Source organism: Gobio gobio (genome assembly GCF_949357685.1).
Source record: "Gobio gobio genome assembly, chromosome: 25".
Classification (NCBI taxonomy): domain Eukaryota; kingdom Metazoa; phylum Chordata; class Actinopteri; order Cypriniformes; family Gobionidae; genus Gobio; species Gobio gobio.
In genome coordinates this window covers 1,103,125-1,127,203 of record NC_137121.1, presented here as the reverse complement: position 1 = coordinate 1,127,203, position 24,079 = coordinate 1,103,125, and the positions used below count along the sequence as shown (strand labels likewise).

The window sequence follows — 24,079 nt, the reverse complement described above, 5'->3', positions numbered from 1 at the left end:
GCGTTTTTCTGCACACACAGCGTTCAGAAGTTTTGACTTTTTTCCACTGTCTGTGACATTTAGGACCAAAAGAACCTGGACCTGGTTCTTTCGATCCACGGAGACCTGTGAGAGGTCTGACTATCTTTGAATAGTCATGCACGAACCTCATGTATTACCCCGCAAAGCTTAAGAAAGCTCTCAGCTCTTTCAAATTTGTCAGCCTTGGCCAAGTTTTTAGAGCTTCAATCTCAGACGGGTCAGCCTGTACCCCATCCTTCGAGACAATATGCCCTAAGTATTCAATTGATGTCTGGAAGAAACAGAATTTTTCATGCAACAACTTCAAAACATACTCTTTAAGGGTCCTATCACACCTACCTTGTTTGGTCCTGTTTTCTGGCTTTTCAGTTTGGTCCGAATCAAAATTACAGGTGTGAAACCTCCCCTGGACCACAGTCAACAAAAAGAGGTAGTCTCGGTCTGGATCAAACTAAACAAAGGTTCGGTTCGTTTCTAACGTGAAAGCATTTTCTGTATGTTTCAGACTTTCAGAGCATTTACAGGAAGTTCCTGTTTATGCTTAAATATTATAATGCTATTTTTAAATTTCATCTAGGCTATGATTATGAAAAGTGAAAAGATGTGCAATATGTCAGAAGACATAAGGTCAGAAATGATGTTGACAACTTCATTAAGTTTTGTTTTGTTGAAAGCCTTTCTTTAAAGTGAATTTTGTTTTGTATAAATTGTATCTTAATTTTAATCAATGTTTCATCAGCCAATTGCCTGAATTTAATAAGAAGCAAATATTCTATACACTAAGTAGACAATGTTCCTTGTAAAGCCAATTCATTCATTAAACAGAGTCTGTTTGATTAGAACTGTGTCAGTATGGAAACAAGTTCTAAAGAAAACATCTAAATAAAATAAAATCACTTTATAGGCTTGGCTTGTATCAAACCTTCCAAAATGAGTAAAACATTAAATAAAGAAAATATAATGTAATAATTTAGGTTTTCAAGAAATATTCAGTTTAAATGATTGAATACAGTTTTTTTTTTTTTTTTATTGTTGAAAGACACTTGAAGTTAAGGACTGCATACTCATACATATCTACAATCCCTTTAATATTCAGACATACAGTTTCTGTCATTGCACAATAAAAAATGAAAATTATACATGACACTTTTTATGCACAATAGTAGTCTTGAATTACACAGATAGCCAGCAGGATGGAATATGTCTTCATGCTTTTGTTATAAAGTCTAAAACTATTCCAGGACATGCATTTTACCCTAACCCTGTCCCAAATACCCATTTTCATGCCTTATGCCTTTACAATATGTTACACTGAGCAGTTTTAGCATTATTGCTTTTTTTTTCATTTAGCATATAGTTCTATTTACAGTGACCTACAAATGAGGAACATGCTTGCAGAGGAGGTGTGTCTTCAGCTGTTTCTTGAAGGCTGTGATGGTCTCAACTGAATGTGAACGTTTTGATTATAGGCTTTTATATAATAATATTATACTACACATGCTTTCTAAATAGTATTCTACCACATAACTGCAACTGCATTTGTAATTTATTGGTTAATTTTCCAAAATGGAAATGAAGTCTGTCGTGGAGCCACACCATCTGAACAGTGAATATAGTAATCACTAGACTCCAGACAGTCAGGTGTGAGCTTGAGACAGACAAAACAAAACTCTTTAGTACACCTAGAGCACACAATATTTTTACATTGCTCTGTGTTGTGGTTGATCAGCATGCCACATGTTGGACAAGCACGAACAGCTGGACATTCAATGTTTCCAGCATCTGGTAAAATAATATTTGCACAATCTCTGAGCAGATCCAGCTCTTTATTGCTACAGCCTTCATTGTCACATCGATCAGATCGAGGCTGATGCCCTTTCCACTCTCTCAAACACTGCCAGCAGAACTCAAAGGTTCTTTTATATTTTGTAGAGCAAATGGTGCATTGCACGCTGAGATTAGACAAATCTGATCTCTCAATCAACCAGTCACAACCAGGACACTGGAAGAGACAGAAAGAGCACATGAGCTTAACCATACTGATGTTTGTAAGAAAGAAAAGCTGTAGGAAATATACTCACATTCTTGATGTCTACGATCTTTCTGGTTGCGTTGTTGGCAAGAGTTTCCTCAAAGTACTGCTGTTCTTCAGTTGTGAGTTTGGCTAGTTTACGCACTTCAGTGTAAGACCATTGACCGCTACACATAGGACATCTCAGCTCGGCTTTACCCTGCAATTAAACATTTTGATAAATAATATTATCAAGATATTGTACTGATATTTCAGTACTCACATCTCAAAATTACACACAGTACATTGGACAATAGGATAAAATAATAATAATTATAAAAAAAATTAAAATGTAAAGGAAAACTGCATTAAAAAATGAAAAACTGCTTATGATTTAAAAACTACACTTACATCAGTCAGCTGTACTCTGCAGTAGTCCGTCAGTGTCTGTGGACCAGTGATGTGACCGCAGGATAATTCAGCTCTTAAAACATCTGGATCATCATCACATGGATCTGATGGGGAAATCATACATCTTAAAAAAGACACTCTGAAATCTCATCTTGTCCATCAGCACTGCATCCTGCAAAAACTTCCTCTATGCTCTCATTATTCCTTAATCTCTCCCTGCTCTAGTTTGTACTATTCTAAAAACATTTCTGAATGCTCCTTTTTCGAAAGAAATGGTATCTGTGAGGATTTCCAGTCAGGATTTAGACCGTATCATAGCACTGAGACTGCTCTCATCAGAGTTACACATGATTTACTCTTATCATCCCATCATGGCTGTATCTCTCTATTAGCAGTAGCGTACCGTGGAGTTTTAGTCAGGGCCTTCACTAACCATCAACACACCCCACGCCGTTGCCTTAACAACACCACACACACCGATACATACAAAATACAAGCATGCACTGTATGCATTACTGTTACGACCCCCGCTTTCAAAGTGCTCGTTGGGAAGGGGGCAAACAACATAAAAGGACACGCGAGAATAAAAGGCTATTTAACTATTTATTGATACCACTGCACTCAAGTGTCACCGTTTAGGCAACTGGTGAAATTAATCAAAATCAACTCACTGACACAAATACTCAGAAACAAACAAAAAACACAGACCAACAAGAACATCAAGAGACACAGATAAACACAGCTTGTCAGCTAACGTTACAGGCTTGACATCAGGATGTACACAAAGCTCGCGCAGCCGTCATCCGCAGCGGCCATAGCTTATTTCACATAGATCGCTCACAACCCGCAAACAGTTCAAACTGCTGATGACATCAGCCGATGCCAATGCCGATGCCGATGCAGACACATCGCTGGGCCTCTGGGGCGTTCTATCACTACACATCAAAATCTGATTGGCTGATGACACACGTCAGTCAAAGTTATGATCCAATGGAAAATGGCAGCTTCAACTGAAGGCTAGCTATAGTATTAGTGCTGGTCCACGGAGCTCTGATGCATTTAGATGATGAAAATACAGCTCAGCCTCACAAAAAATAACCACATTCTTTCTGGAAATATAATTTTAACATACTGAAATAGTCAGTAATTGAATTTAGAGATGTTCAGACAAATTGATTTAATTATTACATTTTTTTTATATTTTTGATTTTGACAGGGCCAGCAGAGAAGGCCCTGATGGCCCTTACAGCCCACCACTGTCTATTAGTGTTACTCGATCTTAGCGCTGCATTCGATACTATTGACCACAACATTCTTTTGAATAGACTCATTGCATTATCATGGCTTAAATCACACCTATGTGACCGTTATCAGTTTGTAGCAGTAAATGAAGAGATGTCACAGCGAGCACAAGTTCAGTATGGAGTACCACAAGGCTCAGTGCTAGGACCGCTACTCTTCACCCTGTACATGCTACCACTGGGAGATATCATTAGGAAGCATGGCGTTAGTTTTCATTGTTATGCTGACGATACTCAGCTCTATATTTCTTCGCGCCCTGAAGAAACTTACCAATCCACAAGATTAACGGAATGCAGAGCTGATATAAAACATTGGATGACCGGTAATTTCCTGCAACTCAATTCAGAAAAAACTGAATTTTCAATTATTGGACAAAAAAGCTCCACAAGTAGTAGCCTAGAATACTGTCTAACACTTGATGGCTGTTCTGTCAAGTCCTCGTCGTCAGTGAGGAACCTGGGTGTGCTCTTTGATACCAATCTTTCGTTTGAAAGCCACGTTTCTAGCATCTGTAAAACTGCATTCTACCATCTTAAAAATATATCTAAATTACGGCTCATGCTCTCAATGCAAAATGCTGAACAGTTAGTTCATGCGTTGATGACCTCAAGGTTAGATTATTGTAATGCTCTACTGGGTGGTTGCCCTGCTCGCTTAATAAATAAACTCCAGCTGGTCCAAAACGCAGCAGCTCCAGTTCTTACTAGAACCAGGAAGTATGACCATATTAGCCCAGTTCTGTCAACACTGCACTGGCTGCTTATTAAACATCGCATACATTTTAAAATCTTGCTTATTACTTACAAAGCACTAAATGGTTTATCTCCAGTACTTGAGCGAGCTCTTAACATATTATACTCCATCATGTCTACTGCGCTCTCATTGGTATACATTATAATTATACAATTGTATAGTAAAATGGACGAGTAGCTATTAGTCTCACGGTCTGATTAACCAAGCTCTTTAAACATAAGTGATGGATTGTTCTTTTTTAAAAAGTTTGATTTTAAAACTCTGTTATCATGTTTTTATGTTATGTGTGTATATTCCCTGTACTTCTCTGACAGTGCGATCTCCTAATTATGTGATTGTTGTCGCATTAGCTAACTAATATGCAAACAAGCTTAACTAATCAGTAAATAATATACAATTTAGGAGATAGTTCCTTACTCAATAATTAAAGGGTTAGTTCCCCCTAAAATGTAAATTCTGTCATTAATTCCTCACCCTCATGTGGTTGGACACCCGTCAGACCTCCGTTCATCTTCAGACACAAATGAAGATATTTTAGTGTAAAGCTGATGCTGAGAAAGGCTTCAGATAGGCCTCCATTGGCATTCAGTACATTTACACTCACAAGACCCATAAAAGTCACTTAAAACGTCGTTACAAAGTCCATCTCACCACAGTGACTCTACAATAATCTTACGATGCGACGACAGTAGTTTTTGTGCGCAAAAAAAAATCAAAATAACGCCTTTATCCAGCTTGTTTTTGTCTTCCGTGTGTGTCTCCACGACGCATGCGTGAGAATATGAGCAGATCCGGCGTTCAGGAATTCATGAAATGCTCACTTTAGCTCCATTTTGAGCACTACGCCGAGACCTAAAGCACGATCAGTGTAGAATTCAATAGCTGAGATACTCGCGTCTTCCTCTGCTAGTAAACAAATCTCTTCTGGGTCATGTGTCCGAACGCCGGATCTGCGTCATATTCTCACGCATGCGTCGTGGAGACACACACGGAAGACAAGAACAAGCTGGATAAAGGTGTTATTTCGATTTTTTTTTGCACACAAAAACTATTGTCGTCGCTTCTTTAAATTATTGTAGAGTCACTGTGGTGAGATGGACTTTGTAACGACGTTTTTAGTGCCTTTTATGGGTCTTGTGAGTGTAAATGTACTGAATGCCAATGGAGGCCTATCTGAAGCCTTTCTCAGCATCAGCTTTACACTAAAATATCTTCATCTGTGTCTGAAGATGAATGGAGGTCTGACGGGTGTCAAACGACATGAGGGTGAGTAATTAATGACACAATTTACATTTTTGGGTGAACTAACCCTTTAAGTATCATTAATAATTACTTCTAGACTAGTCACTATGCAGGAACTACACAGTGATCTGGACCATTATTTAACATCACTTCCACTTTAAAATAATGGCCTGCGTTTCCCAACTGATCATATACCATTGGTGGCAATTGTTCTACGATCAACTTACGCTTACGATGCTTTTGGGAAACCCAGATCACTACACTGTGAAAAATGTTATGTGCTATTTACTTTCTAAAAAAATGGTAACATTATCACACATATGTTTGAGTAGTTTTAAGGCTTGGTTTCTTTAATGCAATCTACCGGAATAAATCATATAAAATTACCTAAATTATTTAGTCTATGGAAGAAAAAAAAACATTTTTAGTGAAATGTGCATAGCCTATTTATTTTAAGTTGACTTTTAAAAAAAGGGTATACATTAAAGTGAATGAAAAAACCCTAAGTCATGATGTACAGTTAATAGACTGTATGCACTAGCATTAGCAAAGTTATTCCTCATTGAACAAAGCAACATGCTTTATAATATTAATACAACCCAACCATAAGATCTACACAATGAACAAAACTTCAACATAACAGAAACTCTATCAAATCTCAAACATAACTGATAACAGATGTTTCCCTTCACTCAAAAACACATAAAATAACACTTCATTTCAATATTAACTCTCCTTTCCAGCGATAGGCAAAGCATGCTGGGAACTAACAATGGTGTCTCTAAATAAAACTGCACAATTAAACTAATTCTCTTAAAATAAATAGGTAGCCTTTTCCCCTTAATTTCATCAGTTTAATCGGTTCCTCAATCCAAGCCTCAACATTTTTTAAATTTCCTTTAAAAAATGGGAAAATGTATCTCTTGGTTTTATTAGTGAAATGTTCTCAACAGGGCCGTGCAGAGAGTTCTTCAGAGGCAGGGGCTCAAATGTAAAAAAGGGGCAATATGTAAATATATATATATTAGGGGTGTAACGGTACACAAAACTGACGGTTCGGTACGTACCTCGGTTTTGAAGTCACGGTTCGGTACGGATTCGGTACAGCAGTTTTACAAAATTGGGTTTTATTAATTTTTATTCAACAGTGGTTTAATAAAAAAAAATTGTGTCTGTCCTTAAATGAATTCAATTATAACTAAAAGTTTCTTAAAGATAATGCTGTAAACTATATAGGGAGCCCTTACTTACATATTGCTATTAAAGATTAACAACAGAGCCCAAACTATTAGCCTAAATTCAGTTGCTATTTATTTTTAGATATAATAATCAACACTCATAAGCTTCACATAAGGCAGTTTTTGCAGTAACTTCTAAATCGAATTATTATTATTTTTTGATTTATTTGTTGAAATATAATCATTTAGTGGCTGTAATTTTCATGACAGGTTTATTTAAACATACATTAAATAAACAAGACATCACTAACAGGCTAAGTGGTATATAATGAATATATATAGGCTAATATAATGAATATATCTAGTGCATGTATTCAGTGAAAGAGTTAATCTCTAGTGAACTCACAGCTGTGGACACTGAATGACTTCTGAGGTAAATGTGATTCTACATGACATTGTTTGTTTACAAGCTGTTTTATTGTCTTTCCGCGGTTGAAACACCGATGGAGCGATTGCACAACATATGATACGTTTCAGTAAGTTGTAATGTATCCTCAACATACCTTTTGAGATGATCGCGTTCACTCCTGCGCCGCGCGCTGCCGCTTGAAGTTGAACAGATACGCGTCTATCAGTCACGTCACATAATAGAGCGTTAAAACGGCATTTATCGTTTGAATTTCGTGATAAAATGGACTGAATACTTAATATGTTCGTGTGGGAACTCGGATTGAAGTGTGTTCCGCGCTTTAAACAAGCCGACTGTTAACTGTTATAGATTACATTCATAACCGTTTTGTACACGCGCGCACCATACCGAAAGCCCGAAACGTTAGGTCGTCTGTCTATGTAGTTTTCAACCGATTTATGAATAAGAACAGAAAATTACCGCTCCACTTCACATGCCCAATGGAATTTGAACTTGCTTTGCCAGATCACGATTGGTTGGTGTATATACATGACAAACGGGCATTGGTGAATTGTGTAATACTTTAAAATATATAATATATAGATTTGTAATTAAATCAACACATTAGCTCTGATTATGGATGAAAAAAAATATTGGTTTACTTTTTTTCCCGTAAGGCCACACACTCTCTGAAAGGACCATATTTGGCTCGAGAGCCGCTTCCGAACAGAGGAAAATCAGCAGTCAATCAAAACGCACGCAACCCATAGCAACGCGTTATGGCAACGCCTCAACAGAAATGTCCGACTTTTGAGCCGTTCATTACTATTGTATACATTGTCATCAATGTCATGTTATAATAATCACATTTATTTAGTTTTATTGACCACGATATTATCATTGATATTTGTCTGAGAGGGGCACTTTTGATTAATTTTGAAAAAGGGCAGGGGCTCGAGCACCCAAAGCCCCCCCCTCTGCACGTGCCTGGTTCTCAATGTTTTATATACAACACTGAACCCCCATTTTCTTAAGAAAATATAGCCTACACACTATTTTTAATTATCACCTTAATTTATTTTGTGAAAATTACAAGACCCATGATTCATGTTTTTGTACAGTGTAGGCTACTTATTCCTTGAAGAGTGACTAGTACTTGAGTAATTCGTTTTATGACTATAGTCAGAGTAAAAAAATATTATTGCCCACATCATCTCAGACACAGTGTTGTGATTAGTATCCAATTCGTTTTGGGTTTTTTGGAGAAAAAAAATTTGTCATAGTTACATATTAGTCCAATCCCATTCAGTAATTATTGATTACCTAAATTTGAAATTACTTACTAATTAGTTAAACTTGTTTCCAGACTTAATAGTAGAAGTGTTAATGTCTAGTATTAGACTCCTGCATTAGCCAACTTCCTGTTACCTATTAATGACGGTATTAATAAAATGTTACCGATTTGTTAATTACAATTAATTGATTACACTTCTAATTTGGAATGGTTTGTAAAAGGGTTTTTTTGACCCGAGTATTTGTTGCATATCACTGTTATAACCAGTCGCCAGCGTGTGGCGTTTCGAGCGCTTCGAAAGTGAATCATTTTGCGAAGCAAATGGTTCAATTGATTCAGTTCCGAAAAGCTTTTCTCCAGTCGCAAATGTAAACATTACGTAAAGGTTTGTCATTGTAAAACGCAGAACTATAAACGCAAGGTAGATCCGAGAAGGTTTGATGCAGAAATAAACCAGCATTAAGTTATCACACTGCTCCAGACCCAAATTTGAGACCAGTTCCTTTTTGTATTTGTTTGGTTTAGAACAATAACATGTGTAAGCATCGTCACCACTTTCTACTTAGCTAGGCTTTTTATTTTTTATTTTAGACCAATGGAAGGTTGTAATGAACTTACCAATATCACTGCAGTTTCTCACGAATACAATATCCTTCTCAGATCCATCATATTGCTTCTCGGCATTGTACATGTTGAAGTGAATTTCTCAAATTGCTCGCTTTTCAGGCGCGCACCGGCCGTTTAAGTGTCGCTCGACAGTTTCTCTTTCCTTTCAGATCCTGGAAATCACGTGATTGAGTTTCATTCAGGGTGGAGCGCTTCTTCAGTCTTCATTTGTACAACACTATCAAGAATGACTGCGGCTCTACGCACAACATTTGACACATGAAGGGTGTTAAGATGACAGCGCTGAAGCCAGAACCTGCTCGAGGCAAGGCTATTGTAAAAAAGATGAACTGAAGAGCCTTTCACTAATGTGAGTTTTTATTTTATTTAGTGAAATAAAAAAACGAGAAAAGTGGAAGTACATGGAGTATTCTGTTTAAAAAGCAATGCTTTAAAATATGTTCCTCTCCTCCTCGAGTCTTTGCCGTTTTTTTGGGTGGCAGAAAAAAAGTCTGTGATTCATTATCACTTGTATTTTACATTATTATTTGATTGTGTTGTTTAGTGGCTCAGTTATTTAGATGTTTTACAAGATGCCCTATTGTTGCACTGTATTGATTTTTCTCTTACATTACATTCTTTTTCTCCACAGTTTTCAACAAATGCCAACCACTTAACATATATACTCAAATTGTATTCATATTGTATAGATAAAGAAAGTTAATGTAATGATGTAAATTAGTCTGCCATTGATAGTGACTCACAGCTGCTTGGTTCAGTTTCTGTTTGTGATCTGTGAGCAAGAGCAAAACCTCCCGTGGAACTGGTTAGTTGGGGATTTGCCATATTGTGTATTCAAATAAATGTGCCTGTGTCTTTGTTGGTTTGTGTGTCTCTCTATAAGGAAATGATTTGTACTGTGATCCGAGAACATTTACAGCCACGTGTACATCGACCTGCAATCAAAACCAGGTACTTGTTCTGTACCCGTATATTCCAGGAGGCTGGAAAAGTAAACCAAACCCAGTAGGTGCTATTTCAGCAACAACAGCTTCTATAATGCCATGTACTGCGTCCACTTAATTGGATTACTAACGTGATTTTCTTTTGTTTATTGACTGGAATGCAGGTTCAAATATGTTCCAAATCCAAACATATGTAAACATGTTGTGCTGCATGGTAAGTTCTCATATGTCACAACTTTTTTTAATTCTTTAAAGCAATGAGATCAAGCAATTACAGCATATAAATAATTGCAATACACAATTATACACCTTACCCAATCCTAATTTCAGCATTTCAAATAGTAATCAAAATCTCTCTTTCTTGTTATCTGGTAAACTTTGTAGAAGTTAAGTGGCACACTTAACACTAATGTTGCTTTTTAATGTTTACTTGCATATATACCCTAGATATTATCATGTATGTGAGGTATTTCACGTTTGGGCCGGATCCATGGAAATTGTCTTAAAAATAAAGGTTAAGAAGTATATAATAAGTTTTCATTGATTTTCCTTGATTTTTTGACATATAGGATGTCATTGTACTAAAAATATCCTGTGAGTTTCAGAACTCAAAACTTCCTTATTAGTCCAATAACAGCTTTTATTGAAACCAAGCTGCCCGAACAACTGTTTTTTTTTCTCACATTACAACATAATAGTGCAACAAAAGACCATCTCTGGATGCACACGCAATCCTGATAGCACATGGACATGATGCTAATACAATGCTATATCAGTTCCCTTTCGAAAGGGAACTCTCGCTGCGTCTAGCTGACGCTATGGGGGAACGCCCTCGGCGTGACTGGTGTCTGAAGCTACTATCGAATCACGGCAAAGTCTTTGACCGACGTCAGCCCATGACGTCATCAACGTGCGACCCGGAAGTATAAAAGGGCGCCGTGCCAACACATACACATCTTTTTCGTCTTCAGGGACTGTTTGTTTGAAGCGGTATCTGCAGATCTGGTAAAGTATTACTAAACTAGGAAAAGGATGAAACGCACAGAGAAGAGGCAGAGCTTTAGGAAGTGTGTTGACCCGTGTCAGAGATTTCTGACACCGGGAGACACACATTCTCTGTGCGTTTATTGCCTGGGCGAAGAGCATGCACAGGCAGTTCTCGAGGGAGCTGCCTGTGCAAACTGTGAGCAATTTCCAGTTAGAACGCTCCGTTCTCGTCTGGCCCTCTTCTCGAGGGAAGAGGGTGCAACATCTGGGGCTGCTGATGTGAGTTCCGCTCGCGCTGAGGCGGAGCGGCGGCGCACTTCATGGGGTTCCCAGATGGAGCTCGCTGATCGTCTGGAGAGAGGTGTGGTACTCTCGGACGATCAAACGGCTGACGAGAGCGACCTGCAGGTCGATGTGGAGAACGATGGTTCTCCGCCGAGACCTGCAGCGGGTGCTCTTCGGGACGGGCAGGAGATGGCTGAGGAGGATGATGAGAGCGACCAGGACCTGCCTGGACCCTCTCAGCCACCCTGTCCCGCGTATGCCGAGTTGCTGGATGCTATGGAGCGCGCCACGGACAGGCTGAGGCTGCCCTGGCGGCGCGCTGGGGGAGAGGTCGCTCGTGGACGGCTCGACGATCGATTTCTCCCCGGTCATACACCAGCACCTCAGATGAGCCTTCCATTCCTACCGGACCTCCATACTGAGGTCCAGGCGGCATGGAAGAACCCGTTCTCTGCCCGCATTCACCGACATCAGCGGGCAAGCTTTGCTGATGTCGAGGGAGTGGGTAAGCACGGGTATGTGTCGATGCCTCCCATAGACGAGACGTTTGCGAACTATCTCGTCTCTGGGCAGGTGTCGACACTGAGAGCTCCATCTCTGCCATCCAAACCGCTGAAAACTACCTCGCGGTTGAATGGCAGGGCATACGCGGCAGCAGGTCAGGCTGGTGCGACCCTGCACACGATGGCGGTGTTGCAGGCGTACCAGGCGGACCTGCTGGAGGATCTCGACCAGGGGGCCGGGCTGTCCCCTGAGGCGGTTGCTGAGCTGCGCCGCACCACAGATCTGTCTCTCCGGGCCACCAAGCAGACTGCTGCTGCTATCGGCCGCTCTATGGCGGCTATGGTGGTTACGGAGAGGCATCTGTGGTTGGGCCTGGCTGATATCGGGGAGAAAGAAAAGGGTTTTCTCCTCGATTCACCGGTTTCGCCTACTGAGCTTTTCGGCACCTCCGTGGAGGCGGTGGTTGGAAAGTTCAGGGAGGCGAAGGCGCGCTCAGCGGCATTTAAAACATGCATACCGCTGAGATCCGCGCCCCCACCCAGGCAGGCGGGACCTGGTCCTTCACGGTCTGAGGACCGTAGGCAGGACCAGAGGGCTAGCGTCTCCTCTCGTGCCCCCCCTCCTTGGAGGAGCAGGGCACAGAGGAGACGGGACTCCCGCGGGGGGAAAAAGGATTTAAGGGAGGTGATCCAGGACAAACGTTCCCAACGGAGGCGTTGGTAATGGGTCACTTCCCTTGAGGGCGGTTACATCATAGCCCTCTCCTTTTTCCTTTCTATGTCTTTTTATGACTTTTTACCCAGGCGCTTCTTACATCAGGCCTGAGGCGGGCCTATGATGAGTAGTACTATGTTCTGATGGCCCGCCCGGAAAGTGAGAACGCCCCTTTCAGGCATTCATGGGCGGTAGAACATGGTGGTGAGAACTGCACAATGAGTCTTCGCTCAGCATGCCGCAGGTGAGAGTGGTCTTTTTTGTATGTTATACTAAAAATATGTATTTCTTACAGACCCCAGGTTCCTGTATAGAGTTGGGTATTCATCAGAGAGAACTGTCTTTCCCCTGCTTAGTTAGGCTTGAACACAGCACCATTATCTGGGCTATGTGTGTGAGCGTGTGTTGGCTTTCCCTGGTTGGTCAAGATGGCGCCAGATAGGCCACCGCTTATGGTTATCAGAAGATGGGCCTCCTCTCATTTGAGAGTATTGTTAGGCCGCCGCTCTTTTCTTTGAAATGTTTGCGGATTACTAGGCGGTAGCACACTTTTCTGTTAGAATGTAGTGGTTGTCTACCGCCTAGGGTTATTATGTGTCTTCGGTCCCCTAAGCCACTGCAGGTTGGATTAGTTTGTCTCTGTTACGACTGAGCGCTACGGCGTCAGTTGGTATGTGGGTAAAGGAGGCGCGTTGCTGAGGCACCGTCACCTTTTTTGTTGTACTTAGATCAGAGGCCTCCTCTCATTGAGAGTCGTTGGGTTTAATAGCAGTCAGTTTGTTTGTCTGGCAGTTATTTCTCGTTTTTGCGAAACTCGTACAGCTTGTAGGCTTCTACAAGCCTCCCTGGAACGGGTCCCCATTGTAATGGGTAGCTATCATGTGTTAGGCCTCAGCAGGCCTCCATGAAAACGAGCCGTTGGGTCTAATATTACTACAACCCACATTTTTCAAACATGGCTGTCCCAGTTAGCAGGAAGGATTGCACCGTTCTCAAGAATAACGGTGATAGTGGTAGGCCTTATCAGGCCTCTAGTAAGGCAGGTGACAATGCTTAAGCATCAAGGTACTACTAGCCTAGCTGGCTATCAGGTTAAATAGGGGTGAATACGCTCTCCTGAAGGTCGGCTTTCAATTGTAGGCCTCAGTAGGCCTCTTGAACAAGGCGCATTATCAGTTGGAAGGCCTCAAACAGGCCTCACTGGAGGTATGTACCGATGTGCGCATCAGGACAGCTAGCCTGGAGGCTATCAGGTTGTAGGCCTCATCAGGCCTCCCCGAAGGCCCGCTGGTAGGTGTAAGGCCTTACTAGGCCTCCTTGAGGGTGAGCTCTCAGGTTGTGATCACTACCAGAAGCAGGTTGTAGGCCTCATCAGGCCTCCCTGAAAGGCCTGCTGTTAACTCTAAGACCTTACTAGGCTTTCCTGAGGTTGAGTTCCCGGATTGTGGTCACTCTCAGAGGCAGGTTGTAGGCCTCATCAGGCCTCCCTGAGAGCCTGCTGTTAATTCTAGGCCTTAATAGGCCTCCCTGACTCGAACAAGGTAGTAGGCCCCATCAGGCCTCCCTAAGGTGTTCCTGGGGTCCAGTCATCTGAAAACAGTTAGCACGCATTGCATACAGGTAGCAGGCCTCTCCAGGCCTCCCTGAAGGCTGCTTATCAGGTAGTAGGCCTTAATAGGCCTCCCTTGAGGGCGAGTTCCTTAAATCAGGATGCTCGAAAAGCCTGCGTAGCTTGACTGTCGAGTCCCAGATGGTGGTCACTCGAACGAGGTAGTAGGCCCCATCAGGCCTCCCTGAGGTGTTCCTGGGACCCAGTCATTTGGCACGTATTGCAATCAGGTAGTAGGCCTCTCCAGGCCTCCCTAAAGGCTGGTTATCAGGTAGTAGGCCTTAATAGGCCTCCCTTGAGGACGGGTTCCTTAAACAGGATGCCCGACTAGCCTGCGTAGCTTGACTGTCAAGTAGTAGGCCTCCATTAGGCCTCCTTGAGAAAACAAGGGTAACCTCAGCAGGCGGTATTGCTGTCAGGTAGTAGGCCTCACTAAGGCCTCCCTGAGGACGGAGTCCCGAGCCTGGATGCTTGGGTTTCCAGCATGGCTTGCGGTTAGGTAGTAGGCCTCTATAGGCCTCCCTGGAATACCCGCTATCAAGTAGTAGGCCCACAGGGCCTCCTTGAAGTTGAAGTTCCTGAGCTAGGCACTTTGATTACCAGTTCTCTGTGAGAACTTGTGGTAGTTGGGCCTACAGCTGGAGGTTACTCGCCAGGCAGGCTCAGCTGCTCCCCTCAATGAGGGTCGTCTATGAGTGCTCAGCCGCCTGAGCCTGGTCAGACGGTCGTAGGCCTCTCATGAGGCCTCCCTGTTAGATCAGTCATTAAGGCCCTTTCGGCCTCCCTACTGCTTTGAAACACAAGCACCTGGTAGATCCTTGATTTGAGCAGGCAGACTCCCCTCGATAGCAAGGGTTGAAAAGCACTACGCTGAGTGTTGCTCTCTTGGATAACCCGTCTCTGAGTTCCGGGCTAAGTAAGACTGCCTGTGTTTCAGTCCCTTAGCTTGGACGCCCCTTGGGCACCATCCAGAGGCTCTGTTTGAACAGACAGGGTTGGCTAAACCGAAGTGTCCATAACACTTAGGGCACCAGGTCAGGCCTCCCTGGTGGCACTCGGGAGAACATTTCCCGAGTAGTGACTGGCTGGGGTTCCTTCGGGTCCCCTAGCCACATTCCCTTGAAGGGACCCCTTCTTTGGAAGTAGTGGTCCCGGGCCTTCGAGCTGTCTAGATGGAACTCCACGCAGTGCGTTAGGGTTCCGTTTAGTTGTATAGCTTGGGCTATGACCGTAGGGAGTGCTGTCACTGTCAGCCCAGGACCTCAGGGGGAATCGCTCAGGTTTTTCTATGAATTACTTGAGTTGACAGTTGTCACTGCCAATGGCAGACACTCCCCTCAGCATGGCGGCGTTGGTATATCGTTCCCCATAGCGTCAGCTAGACGCAGCGAGAGTTCCCTTTCGAAAGGGAACGTCTAAGGTTACGTATGTAACCTCTGTTCCCTGAGAACAGGGAACGAGCGCTGCGTCGCGTTGCCATGCTTCAGGGCCTATCTGCCATACAGTCCCTTCAGACGAGAAGATGTGTATGTGTTGGCACGGCGCCCTTTTATACTTCCGGGTCGCACGTTGATGACGTCATGGGCTGACGTCGGTCAAAGACTTTGCCGTGATTCGATAGTAGCTTCAGACACCAGTCACGCCGAGGGCGTTCCCCCATAGCGTCAGCTAGACGCAGCGCTCGTTCCCTGTTCTCAGGGAACAGAGGTTACATACGTAACCTTAGACGATATGTACAATAACAATTGTAGAAAAACATAAAACATGTCTAGAAATCAATTTCAATAATACATTGAGTTTTAGGTATTGACATAGAACTGATGTTTATTGTGATTTCATTCTTACATCTACTATAATACAATATATTGTTAGTCCTGAATAAGATCTGCATTCACTGTCTAGATTCCCTAATTTTCTCGTGGTAGAACTTTTGTTATTCGTGTCAGAGTTTCTGAGATCTAATCCGGCCTCGTAAAGTTTTTTCCTTCATTAAAATAAAATGCACTAAAATACACTCCAAAAGAGTTGTTCCCTTTCAGTCGGTGACGTTCAACGTACAACGTTCTCTCTAGAGAACGAGAAGGACGCTTTGTGTTGGCGAAAAGGCACAATCAGCGCGATCGCGCGCTCACCGCTGCATCAGCATAACAAACTGCTGTTCTCACAGCAACTGTCGGTTCAGTGAGGGCGTTTGTCTCAGTGAGTGCAGACACAGGACTGCACTATCTCTTGTGTGTCTTCCCCTGGGTGCTTCAGCACTGTTTAAAGAGCTTTTCCTCACAAAAGAGCAACACGGGTGTGACACTGCGTCTTTTTCAAGACGTCATTCCACCCGTGCGTTTCTGGATGCGGTTGTTTCCTGTCCTGACGGCCACGATCCCTCTCGCATAAACATGTTGAGACTGTGTTCGTGGGTGATCCGTGTTCTCTCAGGGGAACGGGATCACGTCGACGCGCTGGTCATCTCACCTTCTGCGTGAGGGTTGAGTGTTTGAGTGTTCAGCGCGCCGTGTGCCGTCTAGCTGCCGGGTGACAGCTGCAGATGCGTGGTCGAGACTATGAAACCTCAAACGGGGTTGAGTCCCTTCGCTTATACCCCGATCTAGTCTCTTTTCTGGTGCACCAGAGGGGGGACTATTTTGGCTGATAAGCCTGGGTGACCTGAGGATTACAGTGAGGCTTCCCCGCCGCATACATCTCTGTGGGCCCCTCACTCCTCTATCGCATCACAAGCATGTTGAGACTGTGTTCGTGGGTGGTCTATGCTCTCTCATGAGAGCATAGCCACGTCTGCGCGTTGTTCGCCTTGCCTTTTTCATAAGGGCTTGAGTGTTCAGCGCACCGTGTGCCGTCTCACCACCACGCTCACTGTCTCACATGCCTGCTGGTAGCTTACAGATGGGATTGCTGGTCCTTAAAAAAAAAAAAAAAAGGATCTAGCGTTTCATTTGGGGCTCTAGCAGAGGACAGATGTCAATCGCTGCATCGGAGATAGGGCTGTTATATGTTGGAAATGGTGATGCTGAGATTCCCACTATAATAGTGGGCGCTCTTGCTGAATCAGATTCATACTTGACAGCCATGCTTTCCCGGGTGGCTGAGGCGTAGTACAACACGTAAATTGCCTTGCCCGCCCCTTGTCTTTCCCGGATGTGCATTGGAAGGCTTTGGCATTGTGGGACTATTTGGTGCCAAAATATGGAACACCAAAAGGGCCATAATCTGTATAAAGTTTTCCTCTCTCTCACTACCCTCATCGGTGGGGTGTCAGTGCCACTGGCAGGCCACCTCCGCCCTGCTTAGTGCACGAGGGTAGTTCTGAGCCGAGGTTGAGCTGCGCACAGGGCTGGCCCTTGGCCAGACGATGTCCACCCTGGTCCAGAAACACCATTGACCTGGATTTGGTCAGGAGCTGCTCTGCCCCCGGAGGAGGGCTGGGTGGAAAATCATTGGTAATTCTGTTCTGCCACTGGTGTTAAAAACAGCCAGTGATACCCAAATTCTTAAGAGCAGTTCCAATACCTCTGGGTCTCGGGAGTTTGGGAATGGCAGTGTGTGACGCTACAAAGCCTCGCCACTCCCATTCCCCTCTTCTCAGCGGTGCGAGGACGACAGTGTGCGACGCTATGCCTCGCCGCTCTTGTTCCCCGCTGAGGAAGGAGGTGAGGCAGGCCGTCTGCGACACCGCAAAGACTTGTCACGCTCAGCCCCTCCTTCAATCAGAGAGTGCACTTGCTGGTGTACGACGCTCCCATGCGTTATCACCCCCTGGTGCCTCTCCAAATCACCAGCAGGGGGTGCTGGCTGTGGGGATGCACATAAGCGGCCTTCCCACACTCGTACACCCCCTCAGCGGAAGCAGGTAGTGTTGCACAGCACACTCAGACCCCACTTTGGGCCGCTATCATGCCGCCTGAGTCGGGTCCCTGCACGCCGCTACGCTGCCACGCTGCGGGTACATCTGTGGTGCTGTTGGTCAGCTTGCACGGTCACTGGGAGCCTGGCTAGTGCTTCCAAGCTTGTCTCGCCGGCTCGTCTGTACCATCAGACTCGGCTGTGCGATTCAGTTCGCCTGGCGCTCCCCCAAGCTTAGGGGCATTCACTTCACCTTCGTGTCGAAGGAGGACGCCCCTGTGCTCCAGGCAGAGATCGCGATAGAGCCGGTCCCTCCAGCCGATATGAAGTCCTGGTTCTACAGCCCGTACTTCATTGTACCCAGGAAAGCGGCGGGTTATGGCCGATCTTGGATCTGCAAATTCTTGAATCGGTCCCTTAAAGAAATGCCGTTCAGAATGCTAAACGCAGAAACGCATCTTCAGGTGCATCCGTCCCCAAGATTGGTTGGCAGCGATCGACCTGAAGGACATGTACTTTCATGTCTTGGTTTTCCCTCGACGCAGACCGTTCCTACGCGTTGCGTTCGAGGGACGGGCACATCAGTACAGAGTCTTACCCTTCGGGCTGTCCCTGTCGCCCCGTGTCTTCACGAAAGTCGCGGAGGCGGTCATTGCTCCCATGAGAGAGCATGGGGCACCTCAGCCGGTTGGGATTTCAGGTCAAGGGAGAAAAGAGCAAACTCTGCCCCAAGCAGAGGATCTCTTTTCTCTGTACGGAGCTGGACTCGGTCGGTCTGACAGCGCGCCTCACCCAGGAGCGCATCCAGTCTGTGTTGAACTGCTTGAACTCGTTCAAACGCAGGACAGCGGTACCACTGAAACAATTTCAGAGGCTCCTGGGGCATATGGCAGCAGCAGCTGCAGTAACGCCGCTAGGGCTGCTTCATATGAGACCGCTTCAATGCTGGCTACTCGGCCGAGTCCCGAGATGGGCGTGGCACAGCGGAACCCTTCGTGTCCAAGTGATACCGATATACCGCCAAACCTTCAGCCCGTGGACAGACCCTTCGTTTTTACGGGCAAGAGTGCCTCTAGAACAAGTGTCCAGGCATTCTGTTGTCTCCACGGATGCCTCATCCTGCTGGGGTGCCACGTACAACGGGCTCAGGGCCATGCAGAGAGTTCTTCAGGGGCAGGGGCTCAAATGTAAAAAAGGGGCAATATATATATCCTTATGCTCATCAAGCCTGCATTTATTTAATCAAAAATACAGAAAAAACAGTAGCCTAATATTGTGAAATATTATTATATACATTATGTTCTTTTTAACTTTTTATTAATCCAACAATCTTAAAAAGAGTATCACAGTTTCCATCATTGACATTAAATCCTCATATTAGAATAATTTCTGAATGATCATGTGACACTGAAGAGTGGAGTAATGATGCTGAAAATCCAGCTGTGATCACAGGAATAAATTATATTTTAAATTATTTTAAAATAGAAAACCATTATTTTAATAATATTTCACAATATTGCTGTTTTTTATCAAATAAATGCAGGCTTGAAGAACATAAGAGACTTCTTTGATAATGCTGCACAATATTCAAAAATGGTAACGTTAATATAATAAAGTCCTTTCACGTCACCATTTCGCCAGCCTACACTTCACATAATAGGCCTGTAGGTGCCGCTGGCACTTGGGTTTGCTAACTTTGATAGTTTCATGAAATAGTAAACGGTGTATCATAAATACAAGTGAATTTAACAATACTTACCATTAATGCGACGTTTGCTGCTCAATGGTTTTGTGCAGGGATTTGTTTGTTGTCAGTTAAAATCCATTTTGTCAGTGATGCAATTTAAAAAATGACACAAACCGCAGGAAATCGTTCCACAAACGTTAGATTGTCTGTCCATGTAATTTTCAACCGATTTATGAATAAGAACAGAAAATTACCGCTCCAATTCACATCGCCCAATGGAATTTGAACTTGCTTTGCTAGATCACGATTGGTTGGTGTATATACATGACAAACGGGCATTGGTGAATTGTGTAATACTTTAAAATATATAATATATAGATTTGTAATTAAATCAACACATTAGCTCTGATTATGGATTAAAAAAAATATTGGTTTACTTTTTTCCCGTAAGGCCACACACTCTGAAAGGACCATATTTGGCTCGAGAGCCGTTTCCGAACAGTGGAAAATCAGCAGTTAATCAACGCAACCATAGCAACACGTTATGGCCACGCCTCAACAGAAACTGTCCGACTTTTGAGCAGTTCGTTACTATTGTATACATTGTCATGTTATAATAATCACATTTATTTAGTTTTATTGACCACGATATTATCCTTGATATGTTTCTGAGAGGGGCACTTTGATTCATTTTGAAAAAGGGCAGGGGCTCGAGCACCCAAAGCAGTTTCGGGTCTGTGGACGGGGCCTCAACTGCAATGGCATATCAATTGCAATGAGTTGTTAGCAGTTCGTCTTGCACTCAGCCGCTTCAAAGTACCGCTCAGAGGCAAGCACGTTCTGGTCCGTATGGACAGCACTGCGGCCGCTGCGTAGGTCAAAGAAAACAGGGTGGTCTACGCTCCCGCCGCATGTCACAACTCGCCCGCCATCTCCTCCTGTGGAGTCTGAAGCATCTGAGGTCCCTTTGTGCCATCCACATTCCGGGCCCGCTCAATCGTGCAGCCGACGAGCTCTCACGTCAGCCAGTGCTCCCGGGAGAATGGAGACTCCACCCCCAGGTGGTCCAGCTGATTTGGAGTCGCTTCAGGACCGCACAGGTAGACCTGTTTGCCGCCCGGACATGACCCACTGCCAGTTGTTTTATTCCCTGACCGAGGGGACCCTCGGCTCGGATGCTCTGGCACACAGCTGGCCCCGGGGCCTACGCAAATTTGCGTTTTCCCCAGTGAGCCTTCTTGCACAGACACTGTGCAACGTCAGGGAGGACGAGGAGCAAATCCTGTTGGTTGCCCTGTATTGGCCCAACCGGACTTGGTTCCCGGAACTAGTGCTCCTCGCGACAGCACCTCCTTGGCCCATTCCTCTGAGGCAGGACCTCCTGACTCAGAGACGGGGCACCCTATGGCACCATGTCTGGTTCCTGGACGGGACGCGGAGGTTCTAGGTGGCCTGCCACAGAATGTGGTAGACACCATCACTTCCACTAGAGCTCCCTCTACGAGGCACCTCTATGCGTTGAAGTGGAACCTCTTTGTCGATTGGTGTTCTTCTCGCCGTGAAGACCCCCGGAGATGCTCGATCGGTTCAGTGCTTTCCTTCCTACAAGATGGGTTGGAACGAAGGCTGTCTCCCTCCACCCTCAAAGTTTATGTTGCCGCAAACCATGACATGGTAGATGGTTAGTCTGTTGGGAAGCACGATCTGATCGTCAGGTTCCTGAGGGGGGCGAGGAGACTAAATCCGCCTCGCCCTTCCTCTATACCCTCTTGGAACTTAACTCTGGTGCTAACCACTCTACAGAGAGCGCCCTTTGAGCCTTGCAGTCGGCAGAGTTGAAAATCCTGTCTCTAAAGACAGTACTCCTGACTGCATTGGCCTCTATCAAGAGGGTAGGGGACCTACAGGCATTTTTGGTCGACGAATCGTGCCTGGAGTTCGGGCCTGGTAACTCTCATGTGATCATGAGACCCCGGCCTGGATATGTGCCCAAGGTTCCCATCACTCCCTTTCGGGACCAAGTGGTGAGCCTGCAAGCGCTGCCTTCGGAGGAAGCAGACCCAGCCCTGGCTTTTCTCTGTCCAGTTCACGCCCTGCGGACCTATGTTGACAGAACACAAAGCTTCAGGACCTCAGAGCAGCTCTTTGTCTGTTACGGAGGACAGCAGAAGGGAAAGGCTGTCTCCAAGCAGAGGATGGCCCACTGGATAGTGGATGCCATCGTCTTGGCTTATCAGTCCCAAGACGTGCCCTGCTCGCTCGGGTTAGAGCCCACTCCACAAGGGGTGTTGCTTCTTCCTGGGCGCTGGCTCGTGGCGCCTCGCTGACAGATATTTGTAGAGCTGCGGGCTGGGCGACACCTAACACGTTCGCTAGATTCTATAGCCTCCGTGTAGAGTCTGTATCTTCCTGTGTACTCACTTCCCATAGTCAGTAACACCAGAGTGCCCATTCTAAATGTCGGCTTGCTGCGCCACTCCCTTCCCCATGGAACGGATACGTGCGCTTATCTGCTCCAGTCGAGTTCCCCAGAACGGCGAACCCTGTCGAGTCCTCCGCAACCCACGGCAGTCGGATGTGGCGGAGCATCCGACGGCAGGTCTAACACTCGTATGCATTGGTGGAACTTGTGTCAGGCTGGGTTCCATATGTTGTGACCCCCACGGCGGTCCCATATGTGTATTCTCCACAGTACAGCTCCCTACGGCGAGCTTGTGTCTTTTCCTCGGCAGAGTTCTTCTGCCGTCTCAGTACGGTGTTGTTCCCCCGCCGTAATCGGCCGGGGCCACCCCTGGGACTGCCGTATGTTGCACTGCCCAAGGCCAGTCCATACGTGTATTCTCCACATGGTAACTCCCTCCGGGCATGATGTGGCTTCCGCAGCGTTCCACCGGGCACGCTTTCCCAGCGTTATCCAATAACAGTCTGCTGAGTGGGTCTTGCAGAACAGCAGTGTGACTCTCCCTGCCTGAGTTTTCCCGCCATGTACAGACGGGGTCTGAGGGGCTCATCGCTGGGCGCTGGAAGTGGTAGTAACTATGGTGTTTTCCAAAGGGATCCCAATTCGTCGGTTACGTCCGACGTACGTCGTAGTGACCGACTGAAAGGGAACGTCTTGGTTACGTATGGTAACCCTCGTTCCCTGAAGGAGGGAATGGAGACGTTCGTCCCGTCGCCACAGTTCCTTACCATCACTGCATGGCCGAGTCTCTAGTTCGGCTCCTCAGTGAAAAACGTCAGTGCGCTGCTCTCGCTTCCTGTTTATACCCGTGGTGCGGGGCGGAGCGCGAGATGCAAATCTCACACGCCAATGGCCCATTGGCCTGTTCTCTATATCTCGAAGCTGATAGGGGCTCCCTGAAGTGATCCCAATTCGTCGGTTACGTCCGACGTACGTGTCCGTTCCGTCCTTTAGGGAACGAGGGTTACCATACGTAACCAAGACTTTCCTTACTCCGTCTGGGATTGCGGTATATTCTCTGCCCAAGAGAAAACTGTCCAAGCAAAAATGACTCCAGTGCCGAAAAATGTGACTAACAATTATTGACAATCAAAAACGTATAAAACAGTTATAAAAGCAAACATCAATGTTTTAGAACAAAACAATGTAAATGCAATGCAATACAATTTTGGATGTCTTCCCCTCATATGTTTTTTTTTTCCCCCTTTTTTTTTAGATTTTAATGTCTCAGAGCTGAAAAGTCTTCCCTTCTTCATTTCACTCAAAATTCAACATTCGCCAGTCATTATTTTGCCTAGATATATCAGCAACATAGACAGCAAGAATATCAAGATGAATAATTCAGGCGAATATCAGTCAAGTCCTCAGAGAAAGCGAGGAAAAGAAGACACGAATAGGAACTTTGAGTTTCAGTATCAAGAGACTCCTCACAAAGGTCTAGTAGATAATGACAGGGAAGAACATGCATCACCATCTGGAGGTAACAGTTCTGGGTTTTTTTAAATGTGTAAATGTCTACAAATATAGTTAAAATGAATGTCTACATTTTAACTAAATTTAAATTACATTTAAATATAGTTAAAATGTGAATGTATTTTTAAAATGAACCAACTTATTCTATTTGTTGTTGTTGTTGCTGCAGGTCAACCTGATACATTGGAGGCACCACCAAAAAGGATGAAAGGGACTGATAATTTTCTTTGTAACTTTACCAGAAAGCATTTACCCCGTATTTGTCTTAAAAATATGCATTAAATCCAGCAGATTTATAATAATAATAATAAT

General features: G+C 44.7%; 1 protein-coding gene and 1 long non-coding RNA gene across 2 annotated transcripts; one reads left to right on the top strand and one right to left on the bottom strand.

Moving 5' to 3' along the window:
• Nucleotides 1-1,011: 1,011 nt before the first annotated feature.
• On the bottom strand, nucleotides 1,012-9,400 carry LOC307121895 (E3 ubiquitin-protein ligase RNF19B-like). The gene is made up of 4 exons (XM_079809675.1): nucleotides 9,240-9,400; nucleotides 2,444-2,547; nucleotides 2,103-2,252; nucleotides 1,012-2,023 (listed from the first exon to the last, which is right to left on the bottom strand). Exons 1-4 carry the CDS (start codon nucleotides 9,310-9,312, stop codon nucleotides 1,568-1,570), a joined length of 783 nt encoding a protein of 260 aa, XP_079665801.1. The 5' UTR covers nucleotides 9,313-9,400; the 3' UTR covers nucleotides 1,012-1,567.
• Nucleotides 9,401-9,457: 57 nt separating this feature from the next.
• On the top strand, nucleotides 9,458-24,058 carry LOC307121894. The gene is made up of 5 exons (XR_013815992.1): nucleotides 9,458-9,597; nucleotides 10,132-10,253; nucleotides 10,357-10,406; nucleotides 23,511-23,774; nucleotides 23,937-24,058. It is a non-coding gene; the product is annotated as an uncharacterized lncRNA (long non-coding RNA).
• The last annotated feature ends 21 nt before the right edge of the window (nucleotides 24,059-24,079 follow it).